Source organism: Lepisosteus platostomus, chromosome 10, assembly GCF_059453375.1.
Source record: "Lepisosteus platostomus isolate fLepPlt1 chromosome 10, fLepPlt1.hap1, whole genome shotgun sequence".
Classification (NCBI taxonomy): domain Eukaryota; kingdom Metazoa; phylum Chordata; class Actinopteri; order Semionotiformes; family Lepisosteidae; genus Lepisosteus; species Lepisosteus platostomus.
The window spans coordinates 8,426,123-8,443,660 of NC_142620.1; the positions used below are offsets into that span (position 1 = coordinate 8,426,123).

The 17,538-nt window shown below is 40.4% G+C and overlaps 1 protein-coding gene and 1 long non-coding RNA gene across 3 annotated transcripts; one reads left to right on the forward strand and one right to left on the reverse strand.

Moving 5' to 3' along the window:
• Nucleotides 1-3,040: 3,040 nt before the first annotated feature.
• On the forward strand, nt 3,041-6,170 carry LOC148653201 (protein c-Fos). 2 transcript variants are annotated; one of them, XM_088647918.1, is made up of 4 exons: nt 3,041-3,354; nt 4,209-4,310; nt 4,666-4,773; nt 4,886-6,170. In XM_088647918.1, exons 1-4 carry the CDS (start codon nt 3,208-3,210, stop codon nt 5,552-5,554), a joined length of 1,026 nt encoding a protein of 341 aa, XP_088504044.1. In that variant the 5' UTR covers nt 3,041-3,207; the 3' UTR covers nt 5,555-6,170. The 2 variants fall into 2 exon arrangements, with proteins under 2 accessions (XP_088504044.1, XP_088504043.1); XM_088647917.1 differs by having other exon boundaries at nt 3,042-3,354; nt 4,083-4,310.
• On the reverse strand, nt 4,856-8,378 carry LOC148653202 (uncharacterized). Its single transcript, XR_015941624.1, has 2 exons — nt 8,055-8,378; nt 4,856-7,602 (listed from the first exon to the last, which is right to left on the reverse strand). It is a non-coding gene; the product is annotated as an uncharacterized LOC148653202 (long non-coding RNA).
• Between the last annotated feature and the right edge of the window lie 9,160 nt (nt 8,379-17,538).

Sequence of the window (17,538 nt, forward strand, 5' to 3'; positions counted from 1 at the left end):
TCTTATTCACTGTTTACGGGGTTTTGAATGAATTGAAGAGTGGAATTCCTTCAAAACCGGGGAGAAATCTTAAACGTCCGTCTTCCATTCCACGACCAACTATTCGCATTTTTGTTTTAGCGTAAGCATCCTTTTCTTTTTTTGGTTATTGTTTTATTTGGCCGTTATTTCAAGTCAAACAAGCGGCAGTGTTTTCTTTTATTTGTTGCCTGGGTTAAATCTGTCTTCTCAGCGGTTCCCAGGGGTGGTGTTTCATACTTGGATAGCGCTGCGCTTGGTATTGCCTCGTCTGTGTTTAGCCCAAACGCTGCGGGTTGCCACGGTAACGCCCCACCCCCTTCGCATCAATGACGTTTCAGTAACCAGGCTCTGCGACGGAACGTAAACAGCGTGAAGAGGCGCAAGAGCCGAAAGCATGAAGTACAGAACTAATATTTTTTCCCCTTTTTCATTTTTTTCCCCCCTAAAAACACGATAGTAAATAAACTCTACAGAATCGGGAGCCTTTGTCCGCCTTTGGAGTTTGCTGTAGCACAGCGTTTTACATACTTTTACGGCTTAATAAACTCAAGTGTTGCTCTGAACTTCCATATGGCACAGTTTCATTTCAGCTCGGGGTTCCTAATATGTAAGCAAAAAAAAAAAAATCCACTTCATGAGGATGGTTATCTGTTTTTCATTAGAATATTATTAATCATTCATGTTTCACAAACGTGCATAACCTGCAAAGAATAGAGAATCAGGAGGAAAAGCCCACAAAGAGCAGACGATGTTCCGAGGTGCTCATTCCTAAACTTCATTTTAGTTTTGTCAATATAGGAAAATGTAGATAAATGAGAGCTGAGAAATAAAAAAAATGATGCATGCACAATATTTTGGAATGACGGTTATTGTAAATGTCATTATGTCCCGCTATGATTCCTTACATCGAATAGGAAAAAATACATTAACATTTCCTTTCAGAATAACAATAAGAAGCTGCTTATTCTGAGTTACGTCCCACATGGAAATGTACAGTCTTTCGCAGCAGGACAACTGTTACCATGCTATTATTATGAAGCAAAAGGAGGTCATTATAAAAACTGGATAATTATTCGCGTTACATACATCAAAGAATACGTACGTATATCTAAACAAGTATTTAAACACACGCATCTTATTGGCCCGTGTACTTCATATGTCCCGTTCCCCAGGGTGCGTTTCCGGGATCCGCACAACATACGATCGTTTATCGCAACCTGTCGTGTATAATCTTTATGGGACATAACAATCTATATCAATAAACGGGACACGTGTGCAGAGACGGGAGGCATTCCTCTCCAGCGCGCGCCGTCCCGTGCTGGAATTCCGTTCCCTGACCCGGAACGTCATTGCCGAGAAGTCCTCGAGCAAACATGATTATTTTCGCCCGTTCTGTAAACAAGAGGCAGATCCACCAAGAAAGCAGCAAACACACTGAAAATAACTTTCCTCTAACCCACGGCCGTCCCCTCCCACCCGTGATCAAGATAATGTGACACTAAAAATAACGTTGTCTGATGAGATTGTTTAAGAAATGTAAAGACATTTTTTTAATTCTTATAATCCTTTTGTAAAAGATCGATAACATTTTTTTAAAAAAGAAAATGTTGTCTATCTTAGAGCTCATTAAATATTTTGAAACTCTTGTGCCACTGTGTTTGACATCTTAGAAACCGGAGGGACGAACGATTAATACGTGCACTGTAGCATGAAACGACTACAAAAAAAGGCTTTCTCCGGCATTGTTTGGGGGCTCTTTGATATGACAGTGAAATCAATGGACTCATGTGATGATGGTTTCATACACAGGTCATAATGAATTAAATAACAGGGGTTGCAGTTTGCAGTCGAATGACCTTTGTACTACAAAAAGATCAAACACGTTCCTCTGACCGCTAGCTAATGCAATTCCCGGCAACTCCAAGCCATGTGAACAGGATGTGCCATATATGGTGCGGAGTGTCTGCCTTCTGATTGGCTGGGTGGTCAGCGCTATGTAAATTGCTGTGGCTCCATTCTTTGCACCCTGCTAGAGTTAATTGTGCCGGACGATTATCTCACGCATGAACTAAGATAATGGGACGGGAGGCATAAAGACAGTTGTTCCCAAAATCTGACTTCAAATGACCGTAATGAGGGGGTGTTTAAAAAAAAAAACACCATTCCCGCGGGGCGCCTCCGTAATGTATTTATAGAACATCCCATATTCGTTACCCAACATGCGATATTGGGGGAAAAATCATCGGAATTGTACTAATATCACCCAAATGTGTTAGTGTGATAAAATGTAATGAATGCAAAAATAATCATTTATGTAAGTGCTCAGAAGCGCTTAAGAATAAAGGCTATAACATAAACTCAGACCATTTTAAATGACTACTGCAGGATCATGAAGACATTGAAATGTCAAGTGGCTAGACTACGTTTTTCTCCTCTGTAACACCTGAGATATACCCACGTAGGGGTAAATAGAGATAGATAAATGACATTTTTTTCTTTTTTCCCCCCACCGATATTTCTCTTATTCGGGCGGTCAGTCATGACGTGCTTTGTAACTCAATGTCATTGATAAACGCCGAGTTTAACAGTTGCACAAGGTTCGATGATTTGTATGCGACAATTTCGCATGCGCGTGTTTTTATTTTAAAAATTAACGTTCAACAGTAGAGATGCGAGAGATGGTTTATAACGTTTGTGTTATTGCCGTGCGTGGGTGTCATATCTGTAAATACAGTATTCTTAAGACTGACATGGCTCACGTGACAATCCCCAACACTATTCTTTTTCAAGAGGGGGAATCCCGCAATTATAAATTACAGATAGTTTTGCCATTTAAGATGAAATGAAAACATACGTACTAGAATGTTTTGATCGATTGCACACTTTCCCTATGTATACATGTCCATCGGATAAGGGTTTGCTTTATCGGAGCTACCACACCCCCGGACTGTGAATGGTACAGTCTTACCGCACAGATTTCATTCATAAAATTCTGGCACAGTATAAAAGGAGGAGCTAGCAAACTAATCCAGCAGTTACGGGGTTTGTAAACCGGCAGAAGGAATAGGAAGAATTATACGTGGACGGACTCTTCGCCGAATAGCAAAATCCACCTGAAGGAATTCTGGCTTACAGTTATTTTTTTTTTTTTGAAACGCCAGACGCTTGTTGCAATTGTGTACTGACATGTTTCCCAACTTTTCTGCCACCGACTACGATTCTTCCTCTCGCTGCAGTACGGCTTCTCCCGGCGGGGAGACCCCAGCTTACTTCCAGCTGTCTCCCGCCGGCTCCTTCTCGAGCGCTTCGGCGTCTCCGATGAACAACCGACAGGTAAATACCAGCACTTCTTAAAATGACCTGCATAGCGTAAACATGTTCTGTACTGTACATGCAGCTACCCAATTCGCACCTTGAGCAATGCAACACTGAGTTTTCAATGCTTCTTGCTTACGTGGGGATTCATATGTATTCCTTTCTATGCATATTTAAAGGACAAGACATGACATCGGTACGTAACATTTGAAGAATGGTATGCTTGCAGAAAAAAAAACCCATTAAATATTCCCTTTATTGTTGAAATAGTTTATTTCACACACTGTATCAAGGGGTCGCGGTAATAAGAAAATAAGTATTTGAGAAAGGCACACACAAAACCAAAGTTTCAGTCTGCAGCTATGAATAATAAAAAAAGAACAAGAGAATAGCTATTTTTACTCTTGTGATCTCGACAGGGAGAGTGTGCGTGTTTGTACAGCAGTTCATTGATGAAAAATCATTCAGGAGACTCCTCGGCTATCTTGCGTCATTACAGACGTCAGCAGCATTTATATTCCCCAATATTGAGAGGGAAAGAGGGCTAAATGCGGATTTAGTATTTATAAAATGCTATTCACAGAATGTAAAAGTAATTTTGCATTAACATTAATGCCATAACGTCCAACATTTCAACGGTGATGGAAGATCAGACACGCACAACTATTCCACTTTGGTCTTAGTATTTTAAAGTTAAAATGCCCATAGAGGGCTTCCTTGTAAAATGCAACCTTATTTATTTGCAGGAGTTTTGCACAGAAATGGATGCGTCTGCCTCTCCTTTTGTCCCTACTGTAACTGCAATTTCAACGACCCCAGATCTCCAGTGGATGGTCCAACCAGCCGTGATTACATCCATTTCTCCTTCTCAGGCTAGGACTCACCCCTACAAAGCACGGAATTCTGTCCAGACTACTCCCAGATCCACTGGGAACAGAGGACAAACCAATGGCAGAAAAGGAAAATCTGAGCAGGTGATTGTCCTTTTTTATAGTTAAACATTATAAATCATTTATTGTTTTCTAAAAAAATCTGGATGTGCATATCTTATTTTAACAAAAAAAAAAGCCTGTTTGGTTTCCCATTAGTGCAGCATCTCAGTACATGCGCTAAACAGCCTGGTATTGGCTGTATGCCTTGCTGAGGTACCCAATTTAAATTCAGGTCATGAAGAGTCTGCAACAATGCTCTATTTTTAGAAGCACTGCAGCGAAAGACCGATTTGCTGCTCTCCTAAGAGAATGAATTGATAAGGGAAGGAAAGGATTAATAAGTGAATTTATAAAAGTTTTTGTTTTTAATTCATCATTTTGTATTTCCGTCAAACAGCTTTCCCCAGAAGAGGAAGAGAAAAAAAGGATCAGGAGGGAGAGGAATAAAATGGCTGCAGCAAAGTGCCGTAACAGGAGGAGAGAACTCACGGACACCCTGCAAGCTGTAAGTACGGATTTATCACCTTCTAAAAGAAACTGGCATTTAAGATTCCTAAGATGTGCATGTGTAAAAGAGACCAAGCATGTTCACATTTTAATGTTTTATGTTTCCGTAGGAAACAGACAAACTGGAAGATGACAAGGCAGCTCTCCAAACCGAAATTGCCAATCTTCTGAAAGAGAAGGAAAAGCTGGAGCTCATCCTTGCTGCACATAAACCAGTTTGCAAAATCTCAGAAGATCTAGACACTATCTTCCACGAGCCTATGGGCTCCCCTCAACTCGTCACAAATATGGAGACTTCCAAAGTCCAGGAAGAAAATGCGGGAGAAGCTTCCACACTGCAGGACCTGGAGATTCCCAGCCTTCCTAATGCAGTCATTTCAGGGAATTCGAACATCTTGCTGTGTTCCAGTGCTGAAGTAAATGTTTGCGATTTGGAGCCTTCTTTAGATCTAAAAGAAGAGCCTCTTGAAGATCTCCTTCCTGCCATGGAGAAAAACTCCACAGAGACTGCCAGATCTGTTCCAGACATAGACTTGACCAACTCCTTTGGAATAACAGACTGGGAAACCCTTTATAAATCAGTTTCAAATGACCTCGAGCCCCTCAGCACTCCTATAGTGACTTCCACCCCAACGTGTGCCAGTTACTTATCTGCTTTTGCATTTACCTACCCAGAGTTTGATTCTTTTGCTGACAGTGGAGAAAATCACAAAGGTGGAATAGGCAAGACTGATTCTGCATTAGATATTCTCAATTCTCCGACCCTTTTAGCCTTGTAATGCATAGAGATTACTAATTGGACAACATAATGACCACTTTCTACTGGATCTGATATTGGCAATGATCTAGATCCAGTGGTTACATCCATAAAATGTTTACTGTGATCAAACCAGTATTACTTCTTCCAGATACACTATGTAGCTTAAAGCATGGGTAGTCATGTTAATGACTGAGATTTTAATTATGGTCTGGTATTAATAGCATGCTGAGCAGTACCATTTATTTTAATGAATTGAAAATAGCATTATCTGTTTCCCTGGTGCTAGATTAAACAATGTATTGTGGAGCTATTGACAGTTTGAGTGCCGTTTTGTGTTTTAATAGCAATAGTATGTTACTGTCTAAAAATAACGTAGTTTAGATATATACGTGACGTACTGTACTGGCATACCTCAATCTCCATTGTTCTGCCTGTGATTGACATTGTTTTAAAGTGGTTTACTGTATTTAATTAGTTTTCCATGAAAACATCTACTGTGCTATTATTTATCAAGATGTATTTTATGATATAGTTTATTTTTCTACCTTCAGAGTTTTGACTTGTTTGTCAAGTATAAAATCATAAGCATTGATTGCTTATTGAAACAATATGTTCATTAAATATATTTGAATTGATGCCTTGTGCCTTGTGCCTTGTGTTTTTTTTAACACTCACTTACTTCAAAGAAAATCACTACTGTTGCCCTTTCATTGCCTTATACTTTCAACATAATTGTTCCTTTTCAAAACTATTCTTAAATGTCATAAAAACCAAGTACAACATGTATTGTTCAGCCATATCCAGGAGTATATCCACTAAATCCACTAGCAAACATTTCAATATCATATTCATATGATGACTCCATTCTGAATGTATTGGATTGAAAGGTAATGTTTCATTTGTAACTATAAAGCATGCCCAGCTTCAAACCCTGCCTTTCAAAAAAATAATAAAGTTGAATACAGCTGCCACTCTCTAAGTGCAGGTGTACGGAATGTTAACAATGTGTCTGTTGTGCTAACATGACAGACATGCCCAGACAGCTTTACTTAATAGCATAGCTGTCATAACATTGCATCATTTATTTCTTTTACATGTTACCTATAGTGGCAAAGGTCAGTTGTTGAGGTTTTATATTAGTGCATAATATAGGTATTTCTGTCTTATTTCCGTCTTGGGTATTTAGTTTTTAAAGAACATACTGACTTCTCACTGAAACAGTTGCACTTGCTTTAACTGTCGTACTCATGCATGACTGCAATAAACACAACAAACAGTTTACAAATCTGTGGATGAGATTTTTAAAAAGATCTTCTATGGACTTGACCACTAATCCTAAACTCTGGCATTATACATAAGACTCTCAAACAAGACAATTAACATTCGAACAAACAGAATACCACTACTTTTACACTTCACATTTATACTCAGGGCGATTGTACTCTTGACTGTTACAAAAGTAATGCAGCACAATCTCAAGAAGGGAAATTATCATAATATAAAATGTCTTACATTTTTCAGAAAAAAATCAATTGAATCCCGCTTTTATCTCTTCATATAGCAAGCGGTTCATTGTACACCTTCGTAATATGTACATACATTAGATACATGAACTTTCCCAGAACATATACGTTCTCAGTGAAGCGCACAGACATTTAATATTTTCGTGAAGTATTTGTGGCTTTTGTTTAGTTTTTGTTTTCCACAACAAAACCTACCCTTTTATCTCTAGATGTCGCGCAGCTTTGCTTGGTTGGTTTCCAAGCACGTAGCGTGCAGAGCATGACGTCACGGCGTATTTACTGTCTTGGTGCGGCATGGCACGTAATTACGTCTTACTTCCGTGCCCATATTTGGAAAGTTCTTGGCTTCTTGTCGTGGGCTGCGCTGCGCGCTTCTGTTCCTGGATTGTTCTGGAATCCTGGGAAGGCCGATCCTCCGGGAAACTGAGCTCTTGAATAGCTGTTTTGTCTCCATGGAGACTCTCTGGATTGGAGTTCTCGTTTGCTGGCATGTAGGGATGGGATGTTTTCCCGGAAACAGTATAGGAAAGCTGGGATCGTTGTTCTTGTTTTACGGGAAGCAAATGATTTAAAAAGACTCTTAAAATGGAATCATAATATTTACCGGTCTCCAGCCGAGTTAAAAGTATCACAAATGTTTTAGTGAATAAAATAAATAAGCACAAAGTTTGCCTATAGAATGGAGTACAAGTAACTTTGAGTTTGCAGACCACGGCATCTTGCTAGTAGCTAATTTTAGAACTGTCATGTTTAAATAGCTGAATATCCTCAGTAAATGTTAATTTTAATTATTTCTTAAAATCCCTTGTGATTCATGTTTCTCTAGTGAGTAAAAGAATAACTGCATAGATACAGCGGAGGACATTGTATATACACACTGACTTTTAATTTCTTAGTGAACAAAGAAACATGTTTGCGTTTTGTACGCTGTGGAGCCATGTATTAATGTGTGGTTATCACATTTTATAAACATAGCTAAACGTTTTCCCGGCTCACCTCTGAACTGGGAAGCCTTCGGTGTGGAGTTCGTTGTCTTGGTTCTTATGTGTGGGCAAAACACAAAGCTGGAACAAGTCTCCCTGGATAATGTAAACCCCATGTAGACTAGCACAAAGGGCTATAAACGTATAGTCCTGGCGAAGTGCGAGATACTGTAAGTGTACAGAACGGTACTCCAGTTTTCCGTTTCCCATATCATTCCAAACAGGAACGATATGTGCTGAGACAACTAGCGCTACCCAAGAGATCATAGAAGCTGAAAACATTCAAGTGGACTTGGATGTGCATAGTTGTGTATGTTACCGCCAGCAAAGGCATGTTCAAAAAATGAGACATCATAATGACAGATCATAACTGTACGCGATACAGTGGTCAGCAGGGCTCGTACCTTTAGTGGTGTCTCATTTAATTGCCTCTGGCTTTAGGTTCTCAGATTTCTGTCAAAATTCTCATATTTCTTCAAACTAAGGGTAAATAATCAAACTGAGGTAAAAATATAGAAGGTTCTGTTCCTGTGAAATATAAAACAGTAGGACCATCACAATTTATATTTTAAGAGTTAGCTAAAGGTTTCTAGGACTCCTGAATGTTGCATGGGTATGAACTGATTAATAAAACATACTTTTCATGAAAAGAAATATTAATACAAACATCATGAAAAATGCACTTAAATGAAAATATGGCACAATTATTAAGCAAGAATGATATTTCTAATTTAAATTGAGGTTTGGAGGTTTGAGTTGATATTAAGGCCTAAACCTTAACAGAAATATGCATATTGTTATTTTAAAAATGTCCTCGCATAGAATATGCATAATTTTCTTAGAATGACTGAAAATGATACTAAATCTCAGCATTGGGGTTTTTGAAATTGTAGTCATCAATATTGAAGTAGGCTTTTGCTGGGGAGCACCTTTTGGAAAGTTTTCAACTCAAAGCTTGAACAAAAAAGCATTTTACAGCATTAACAATACACATAGTTAAATGTACCGAAAGAAAAAAAAAACTTCCAGAAGATTTGATTCTGCAGAGTGCTCAAGCTGGGTTCAGTGCAGGAGAGCAGGGCAGTGGCGGAGCTTTGTGGGCACTTCAGAATAGCAGATGTGGGCAGTAAGTGAACTTCGAATCGAAAATATGTGTTCCAACCCATTTTTATGGGAAATATACTATCACTGCAGCTGTCAGAATTTACTGTTGAGTTGTAGATATCTATAAATACCCATTGCACTGAAAGAGCGGACTTCTGCTCAACTATTAATACACACTTTCAATTTATTATCTCATTACACATGCATTTGTAACCTCACCAATTTCCACTTAGGGTGGAAAATTCTGAATCGTATTCATCATACTCTTTATCATTAAGTTATTTGTTTCTTTTTGCAGGAAAATTTTATGTGCATTGTTTTTTTTTTTTTCCTGGATACTCTCCTTTTCCAGCATATGATCTCCTGGTCTCAGTGTCAAGCAGTGTCAATCCTACTTACAGTTTCCAAGGGATGATTGGAAATCTTCTTAGAGATCCTAGATCCACTCGTTAGAACTTGAAACACACCACTGAACCCGAATAAAACTCTGCAGGCTGTACATTGCAGCTTCAGCATGAATCTTAAAAAATACAAAGGCTGTGGCAGTGGATGCTACTCCACAATGGATGATGGTTAAGCACAGCTAATCTACATCATCTTGACTGTTTCTGATAAATTTGTACTGGTTTTCATTTGTCTTTGCCTGAGAGTGTGTACCACTACCTAGACACATGTTAAAGATGATCACGTCGCTGCAAAGTGTTTTTCTACCATGCCTGCATCCCCGATGGGGCGGAATTGGCGCTCCTCGTCTCCGCCAGTTTCAAAAATCTCCTTCTAAATGGGGGAATGTGGATAAGGTGGCTGCTGATAATTTAGTGCTGTGGTGCCGTCTGTTTGTTTTGAGGTTTCCCTGAGAGTGGCCCGCTGAGCGGGCCGGATGACAGCCAGCTCTGCTGGTGGAATGCGGGGAGGCAGCCAAGGGACGGAGGTGTCAGATCCCAGAGAGGCTCCCCCTCCCCAGGCTCAGGAACGTTTGCATAGATTACATCATTCCTCAGGTCACCTGCAGGAAAAGAACAAATTAAACAGAAGCCCCATGAACAACTAACATCTCCAGACACTACGTCAGGTCCTATCTTATGCCAGGAAGATTTACACTGTTCAGAACTTTACATACAGTATGTGCATGTACAGTAGAAGTGAGAATGTGCCTGTAGTATGCGTGTGTCAGGTAAGACTAATTGCTTGGTTAATTAATTTCAAATTTACGCACATCACAAGTTTTCCAGAGTTTCTCATTTATTCCTCATGCGGTGTATTAAACAGATGGCCAGGCTATGTCATAAGATCTGAGTGATGATTGATGACTTCTTAATCAGAGAGGAAAAACACGAAGACAAGCTCCTGTGAGCGCCTTACCTTCCAGCCACTGTTTCCTGTCTGTAGCATGCGGTCTCTGTCATTTCAAAACGCCTTCATACTCTTGATGAGTGCAGTCCTGGGCCTCTCTGGGGTTATTAAGACACAGGACTTCTCTTGTCAATGTCGGTGCTGAACTTTCTGGTTTTGCACTGGAAGGTGCTTTGTGGAGTTTTTCATTTCTGTTTAACGACTAAATGAAAAAGAAAGAAAAGAAGAATATTCTCACAAAATGTGATTACAGAAACAGGTGGTATCAAAGGCTTGTGAGGTTTTAATTATCATTAAGCAACTACTATATGTCTGCAAAATCAATTTTTCAATGAATGCAGACAACTTTTCAGTTTTTCCATTAGTGGCAGATTCTTACCTATTCACCCACCTTCAGCAAGGCTAAGGTATAAATGGACACATGAACAGCGTGACACAATGACACTCTTTTTCTAGAGCCTGAGCTCTGCACTGTGCACTGAGCTAGATCTGTGGAATTTTATCATAATGATTTCTTGGATGCCACTGTTGAACCTGGTTTTCGTCATGTGTTTTTGACAACTTAATACTGGGAGTGTGCTTGTTTTTTTTTCCAATTTTTGTCTCTTTTTTCGTCTTTCCTGGCAGAGACGCAGTAAATCTAAGAACTAATATTATTGTAAGGAAAAAAAAAAGCAAACATCAATAAAACCCTTTATTTCAAGTCTTTCACATTTACAGTATATCATTTGCAGTACTGGTACTGGAATTTTGCTCACTCAGGGGTGTCCAGTCCTGTTTCTAGAGGAAATTGTTCCTAACGGTTTTCAAGGTCTCATTACAGAAGGAGCACATGCAGAGCTGGGAGAAGCTGTTCAACTGGACAGTTCAGACAGGAACTAGATGGTTTAGCTTGTTTGTTAAGTGGTGAGTTGGAATGAACACCTGACCCTCCAAGACCAGGATTAGACTCCCTGCAATTGGATATGGGTATGGATTTGATTTCTTCAGTGGTAATGCGTCTATTTCCCAATGAAATCCTATCCTGTAACGTGTCAGTGTTTGAGCGATATCAGCAGCAGCAACAACAACAACAATATTAGGAAAACCCACAATCCAGCAAGTTTCATGAGTCACCTTTAAATTGTGAATTTCTCCAAGACATGAAACACTGAACTGGAGGATTTGTTCAATTGCACTGTTAAGAAAGAACTTGAATCCCATCCCTGACTTAACAGAACCAATCGACTCACTAAATTGATCAAAACCCAGGTGTTCCAAGTCTTCACAACGGTGAACTAAGATCTGGACCGTGGTTCTCCGGGACCATGGCTGCAAACTGTAGCCCAACCCAATCAGTGTCGGAAATTCAGTTTACCACTAACGAAAAACGGCTGGCTATGCCAAATGATCACACTTTCCTTTTTTAATTCTCCCTATTTTTCCATGTCTAACTTTCCAGGACTCTTCCCTCAACCTGTGAATACATCCTCTTTCACAGGTGCGTTTCTCCTGTCTCTGTCACAGCTGACCGAGACTGCTGGGACAAGTGTGTGGCTTTGAGTGGAGGGCAAAGTGAGGCTGGGCAGAGTTACAGGTGCGGTCGATCTCAGCGATACTGGACTGGGATTGGATGGCAGGTGTGTGTTTCCGTTTTTCTCCCCGCGTCACGTGTGCCGGGACAGGCCGAGGGACAGACAACGCAAAGGACAGCTTGGACAGAAAAGCCAATTGAATGCAACAGAAAAGACGGGACTAGAGGAATTTGGACAAACCGGAAAGGAGGAAATCACAGCGATGGCAGTCCCGTGGCACTCGTGTAGGTATTTTTAAGCTAAAGTGGAAGCCGTGGGAGGAAACTATTGTGTTAAAAATACATTGCTAATAATGGTGTGTCTGAGGGCTGTGGGCAGACGGCCTGTGAGTCAATGCTGGGTGTTAAGACCTGTTCCAGGGGTATTTCCCTTCTTCTGAACATTCACAGTTCTAGCGCCTGTCCAGATCTGCAGACACCACTGTAAAATCCTGGGTTCGGTATAGTGTTTCAGGCGTTCATGTGAAGGACAACAGGGCTTTCACTGGCCGATTATCGAACTTTATTGATAAAAACAAAAACAGAGCTAGCCGGCCAAGCCAGATGAAGAAGAAGAATAACGGACACAGCGTGAGCCTGCATTCTCTCCTCAAACCGTCCACACCACGCTTTTCCCTGGGTCTGAGACCAAACAAATTACCACACACAAAACACTGAACATGTTAACCCGAATATGTCTCACATTAGACCCACCGTGGAAAAAGAAACGTCCACGTTTCTAAGTAACATTCCTATAAGTAAATAAAAACACAACTAAACTTTCTAACAAGTAACAAATACTAGAACAAACGAGTATCAGGTGTAAGATCATTAAACAACATGAAACCACTGAAACGCTTTGTGTACATTTTTGTTCAACTTCGTTTTACACTACATTTCTGCCCACTGGAAAAGCACAAGCCTCTGTGGAAATCTGTTGAGCACCACCAGAACCCGTCTCTCATGATGGACTGAGGGAAAACGCCGGGGGTTGTGGGAGCGTGGGAGACGCTACCTGCCATGTTGTTGAAGCCCTGCCTTCTTTCGAGGGTTAGATGAGACGCTCAGGCCAATTCGATTCAAACACTGGCTGAAAGGCCTCCTCTGGTGTGCAGGCTTTTGTATTCATCTCCACTTCAACTATGGCTCCAAAGAACAGATTTGACTATTTGATTGAGAAGTTGTAGAGCCACAGTGAAAGTGTTCAATCAATAAAGATTTCTCAACACACTTAAAAGCCTTTGTCCCCCCCTCTACCAAAAGAATCAAACCAGTTTTATCAGAATCAGAAATGTTCACAGAAAATGCAAGAACATTCAATGAAAAAGTAGCTGGAACCAATGATACTACATTGATGCCTTGCATATCAACATTCTTACTGTTAACTACTGAAACTGTGTTGAACCACTACAAAAATACGACTGGGACCTAAAGCCTATGGTGAAAATGGCCAAATGAATGCAAACAGATACGCTCACATGAAAAATAAAAAAACATGTTCAGTAAAGATGCAGTAATAATTGAAATCTGAGATTTAGAGAAAGAACAATTCAGCACAGTGCTCATCTCACATTTGTCCTTATTGAAAGCTGTAGGTTATTGCACCACACATGCAATCACAGCCTATTAGCCACAATAATGTGAACATTAATTCTGGCTTTTATCTTCCTCATATTGCAGAAAGATGTCAACCCCGGCTTTGTTGAGTTGTGCACAGTGATGTATGCCTGAGACACTCTGCTTCTCATGTTCAAATGAGTCCAGTTAAAATAGACAAATCTCTCATCAGAAGGTTCCATGTTTCCTCAGTAGAAACAGCTCAAGTTTTGTTCTGGCTGCACTCAAAAGAGATAATTGGCTCTTTCCATTGTAATGTAAATAATCTGAGCACACAGCTGAAGGGTGTACTGTGCTTTGTGCTGATGATATTGAGATTAAATAGAGTACATTCATTTATATTAATTACATATTTTGCGCTTAGCTTCAAACACCATTGTATATTTTCACAAAAACCTGATTCAAAGCGATGATTGTTTTTTAGTGAGTATTGTAGCCTTCCTTATACAATCACGTCTGGGTTTGCTCACACATCATGTGAAGAACAATTCCTTGAGGCTGATGGATTAATCTGAAAAGTCTGAAAAATGAAAAATCCTTTGCAAAAACAATGAAATTGAAAACATCCCCTGACAGCTGAAGGGCTTGTGTAAGTGATTTTGATAAATCAATTTTTTTTCGAACAGTTGCACAACTTTTATAGATTGCTGTTCTGCTTTTTCTTTGGTTTCTTTCGTAAATCATTATCTATATTTAGATAAACTGACGCATCAATTCTCCCAGGAAGAGGACATAAATCACTGATGGCCCCAGTTTAGAATTTTTTTAGAGAACAACTTATAGGTGTATTTTGGTGTGGATAATAAACCGCAGTTGTCTGAGTACTGTGGTGTGTCGCCCAGGCAGACACCACAACTGTCTGTGCCATTGAGATGATGATGTGAATACAGGACATGTGTCTGGAAGATTAAGCAAAAGCTCTGCTGACTAACACTCTCACAATCAAAAAACGTTCCTTCAACTTGGCGATAACAAGGCTGTTACTTTAGACTGGACTTTTTCACTAAATTAAATCCACATTTGTTAATGCTAGCTTGTGAATCATGCAAGCAGATACATCAAAAAGTGCTTTGGTTGTAATTTTCTTCAGAGCAACAGTCTTTGTGTTTTTGCTACACAGTCACTGGTGCAGATGGTCCTAAGATGAGTCTACAGGTACAAAATTCTGAAGAGGAAATTGGTTCATGCAGGGAGCAAGAAAAAACTAACTTATGCCCACGTTTGATTTGGAAAATTAGTAGAGTTTAGAACTCCCTAAAGAATCTATATACTTTGAATGTGCTACCATTAAATACAAAGAGAGCTCTGTGGTCGCAGCAGTACAAGGTATGGCAGTAGAAGGCAGTTTGATAATCATTGTATACATGAGTTCTTTGTCTTTCCTTAGAAAGAGCCTCCATAGCCAGAGACAAGAAGGCTGGCTCTACTGCACAGAGTTTTAGGGTGGAAAGGGCTTTTGCATAGTCCAGGGGCATTCTCCAATATTTCAGCAGGCACCAGAGATTCAACCATTTCAGGCCACTGAACCGTTTCAGTGCTGAGGAAATACGCTCTTTGGTTTGTTACTGGAAAACAAATCAGATAAAAAATAACTCAACTTTGAGTGTTGGTTGAAGTCTGTCAGGGTATCTTAGAATTGTTTTTCATCACAAAGAGGTTCTTATTTTCTTCCAGAGTAAGTGCTTTTAAACCTAAAGCAGAACAAAAATGAGTTTAAATGTTACTGTTATGTCTGCCCTCCGTACAGACGAATTATTTTATTGTAACCTCGTGGAAAAGTCCTTCCTTTATATCCTTACTTTAATTTATGTGGAGGAAAATAAATACTGCAGTGATTGATTGTCCAGCTCTCTCACGCTATCATTGAGAGAAGGTTCCTTCCATAAACTGCATCTTAGCAGACCTAAGTGATTTATACCTCGTGCTGGCCCATATAGTGCAGTCTTTGTACTTGCACTATATGGGCACGGCATCAGTAATAGGGCCTTTCTTATAATACCCAGTATTTCCCTTTCCAAAACACTCAGTGCCTTTCTTCAGTGCCTTAAACATGGCACTCTAATATCATATTATCTTACAAATGCTGCGTTAAAGGATAAAAGATTGTTATATAGTAATTGCATAAAACCTGGCTTCATCCCTCTAAATATATAAAAATATTACATCTGCATCTATAAAGGAAACAACAGGGGCCTGTTTGTCCAGTTTCTCCCTTTTCGTGCAGTTTCTGTTAACATCCTCAAAAACCGTAATAATGAAACTCTTGAATGTAAATGATGATAAATGCACAGGAATATTATAGAAGTTTGATACTATCCCCTCTTTTGAGAAATAAAGGTCACAGTACTTATTTCTCTGGATGTGCCTTTTATACTGAATTGTAAAACCCCCTTTTTATCTCCTGCGGGTTGAAGCTGTGTCTCTTGCCCCTCAGTAGTTGATCGGGCTTGCTTCATCTGTAGCTGCTGAATTTCAGTCCAGTCACCGTTAAAAGCACACACTGGAGACTCTGTGATGAGAGGGGAAAAAGGGACTTCCATTATAGTACTCAGCGAGAATTCAAATTGAAGAGAAACCTGGCAAGATTCACGATTCACGATTCACGATTCACGATTCACGATTCACGATTTACGATTTAAGATTTCTTTATTTGCCATATACAACAAGTGTATTGGAATGCTTACTCGTTCAGCTGTACCCAGTAACATTAGAGAAAAAAAATTAGGCACAAATGACAAACAGACATGGAAAATAGGTTTAGACAATAGACATGATAATACAGCCAAGACAGGACATAGTGCCAACAGTGCAGTACCTTAAAGTGCAGGTGCTAATATGTGCAGGTGCCAATTTGAGCTATTTAAGATGCGGACTGTTTGTGGGAAGAAACTGTTTTTGCATCTATTTGTCAGTGTTCTGATACTGAGATACCTCCTACCAGAACCCAGGGGTGAAAACAGATCGTGGCCAGGGTGAATTGGGTCCCGAAGTGTAGCTCGAGCCCGGTTGTGGCAGCGATCGAGATATATCTGGTCGATGGAGGGTAGCTCGGTCCCAGTGATCTTCTGCGCGGACCTCACAACCCTCTGTATGGCTTTTCTCTCCTGTACTGTGGCTCCACCACACCACACCGTAATACCACCGGTCAGGACACTCTCAATGGTATTACGGTAAAAATTGGTGAGTGTTGTCTTGCTCAACCCCCACTTCCTTAACTGTCTCAGGAACTGAAGGCGCTGGTGGGCTTTAGTGAGGATGGCAGCAGTGTTCTCTGGCCAGCTCAGCCCCTCAGTGATCTGGAGGCCGAGGAACCTGAAGGTGCTGACAGTTTCGACTGGAGCCCAGTGAATGATGATGGGAGTCCGACATCCACAGCGCCTCCTGAAGTCCACTATAATCCCTTTTGTTTTGCCGATGTTACGTGTGGGGTTGCTGTTGTGGCATCACTCCACCAGCTCTGCTACCTCGCTCCTGTATGCGGTTTCATCATTGTTGCTGATAAGACCGTTTACTGTGGTGTCATCACAGGTGCGGTTGCTGTTAAATCTAGCCCACACAGTCATGTGTAAATAGAGAATTCAGGGATTCCGGGATCGAAATGTTAGTTTATAATGAAGGTGCTGGGCTCCTTGAAAATTAAAACATAACCGTTTGGCTTCCAGCTGCTTCTTACTCGAGACTTTCTGTGTTCTCTGCGCCAGGGCAGCGTTTTCCGTGGAGTTATTTCTCACACACACCCCCAGCGCCCACGACACAGGAGAGTGTGAAATCGCAAGCGAGCTCGTATCACACACGCAGAAGTTATGTTGTAGTGAGAACCTCGTGCACGATGTCAGTTTCATCTGGGCAGAAAAGGAAGACCACAAACCGC

What these genes read in the sequence shown, in the direction of transcription:
- LOC148653201 (XM_088647917.1), top strand. Translation starts at nt 3,208, where the DNA reads ATGTTTCCCAACTTTTCTGCCACCGACTACGATTCTTCCTCTCGCTGC. An exon ending in CTCCGATGAACAACCGACAG is followed by an intron (nt 3,355 to 4,082) that starts GTAAATACCAGC and finishes ATTTATTTGCAG; the next exon opens with GAGTTTTGCACAGAAATGGA. An exon ending in GAAAAGGAAAATCTGAGCAG is followed by an intron (nt 4,311 to 4,665) that starts GTGATTGTCCTT and finishes TCCGTCAAACAG; the next exon opens with CTTTCCCCAGAAGAGGAAGA.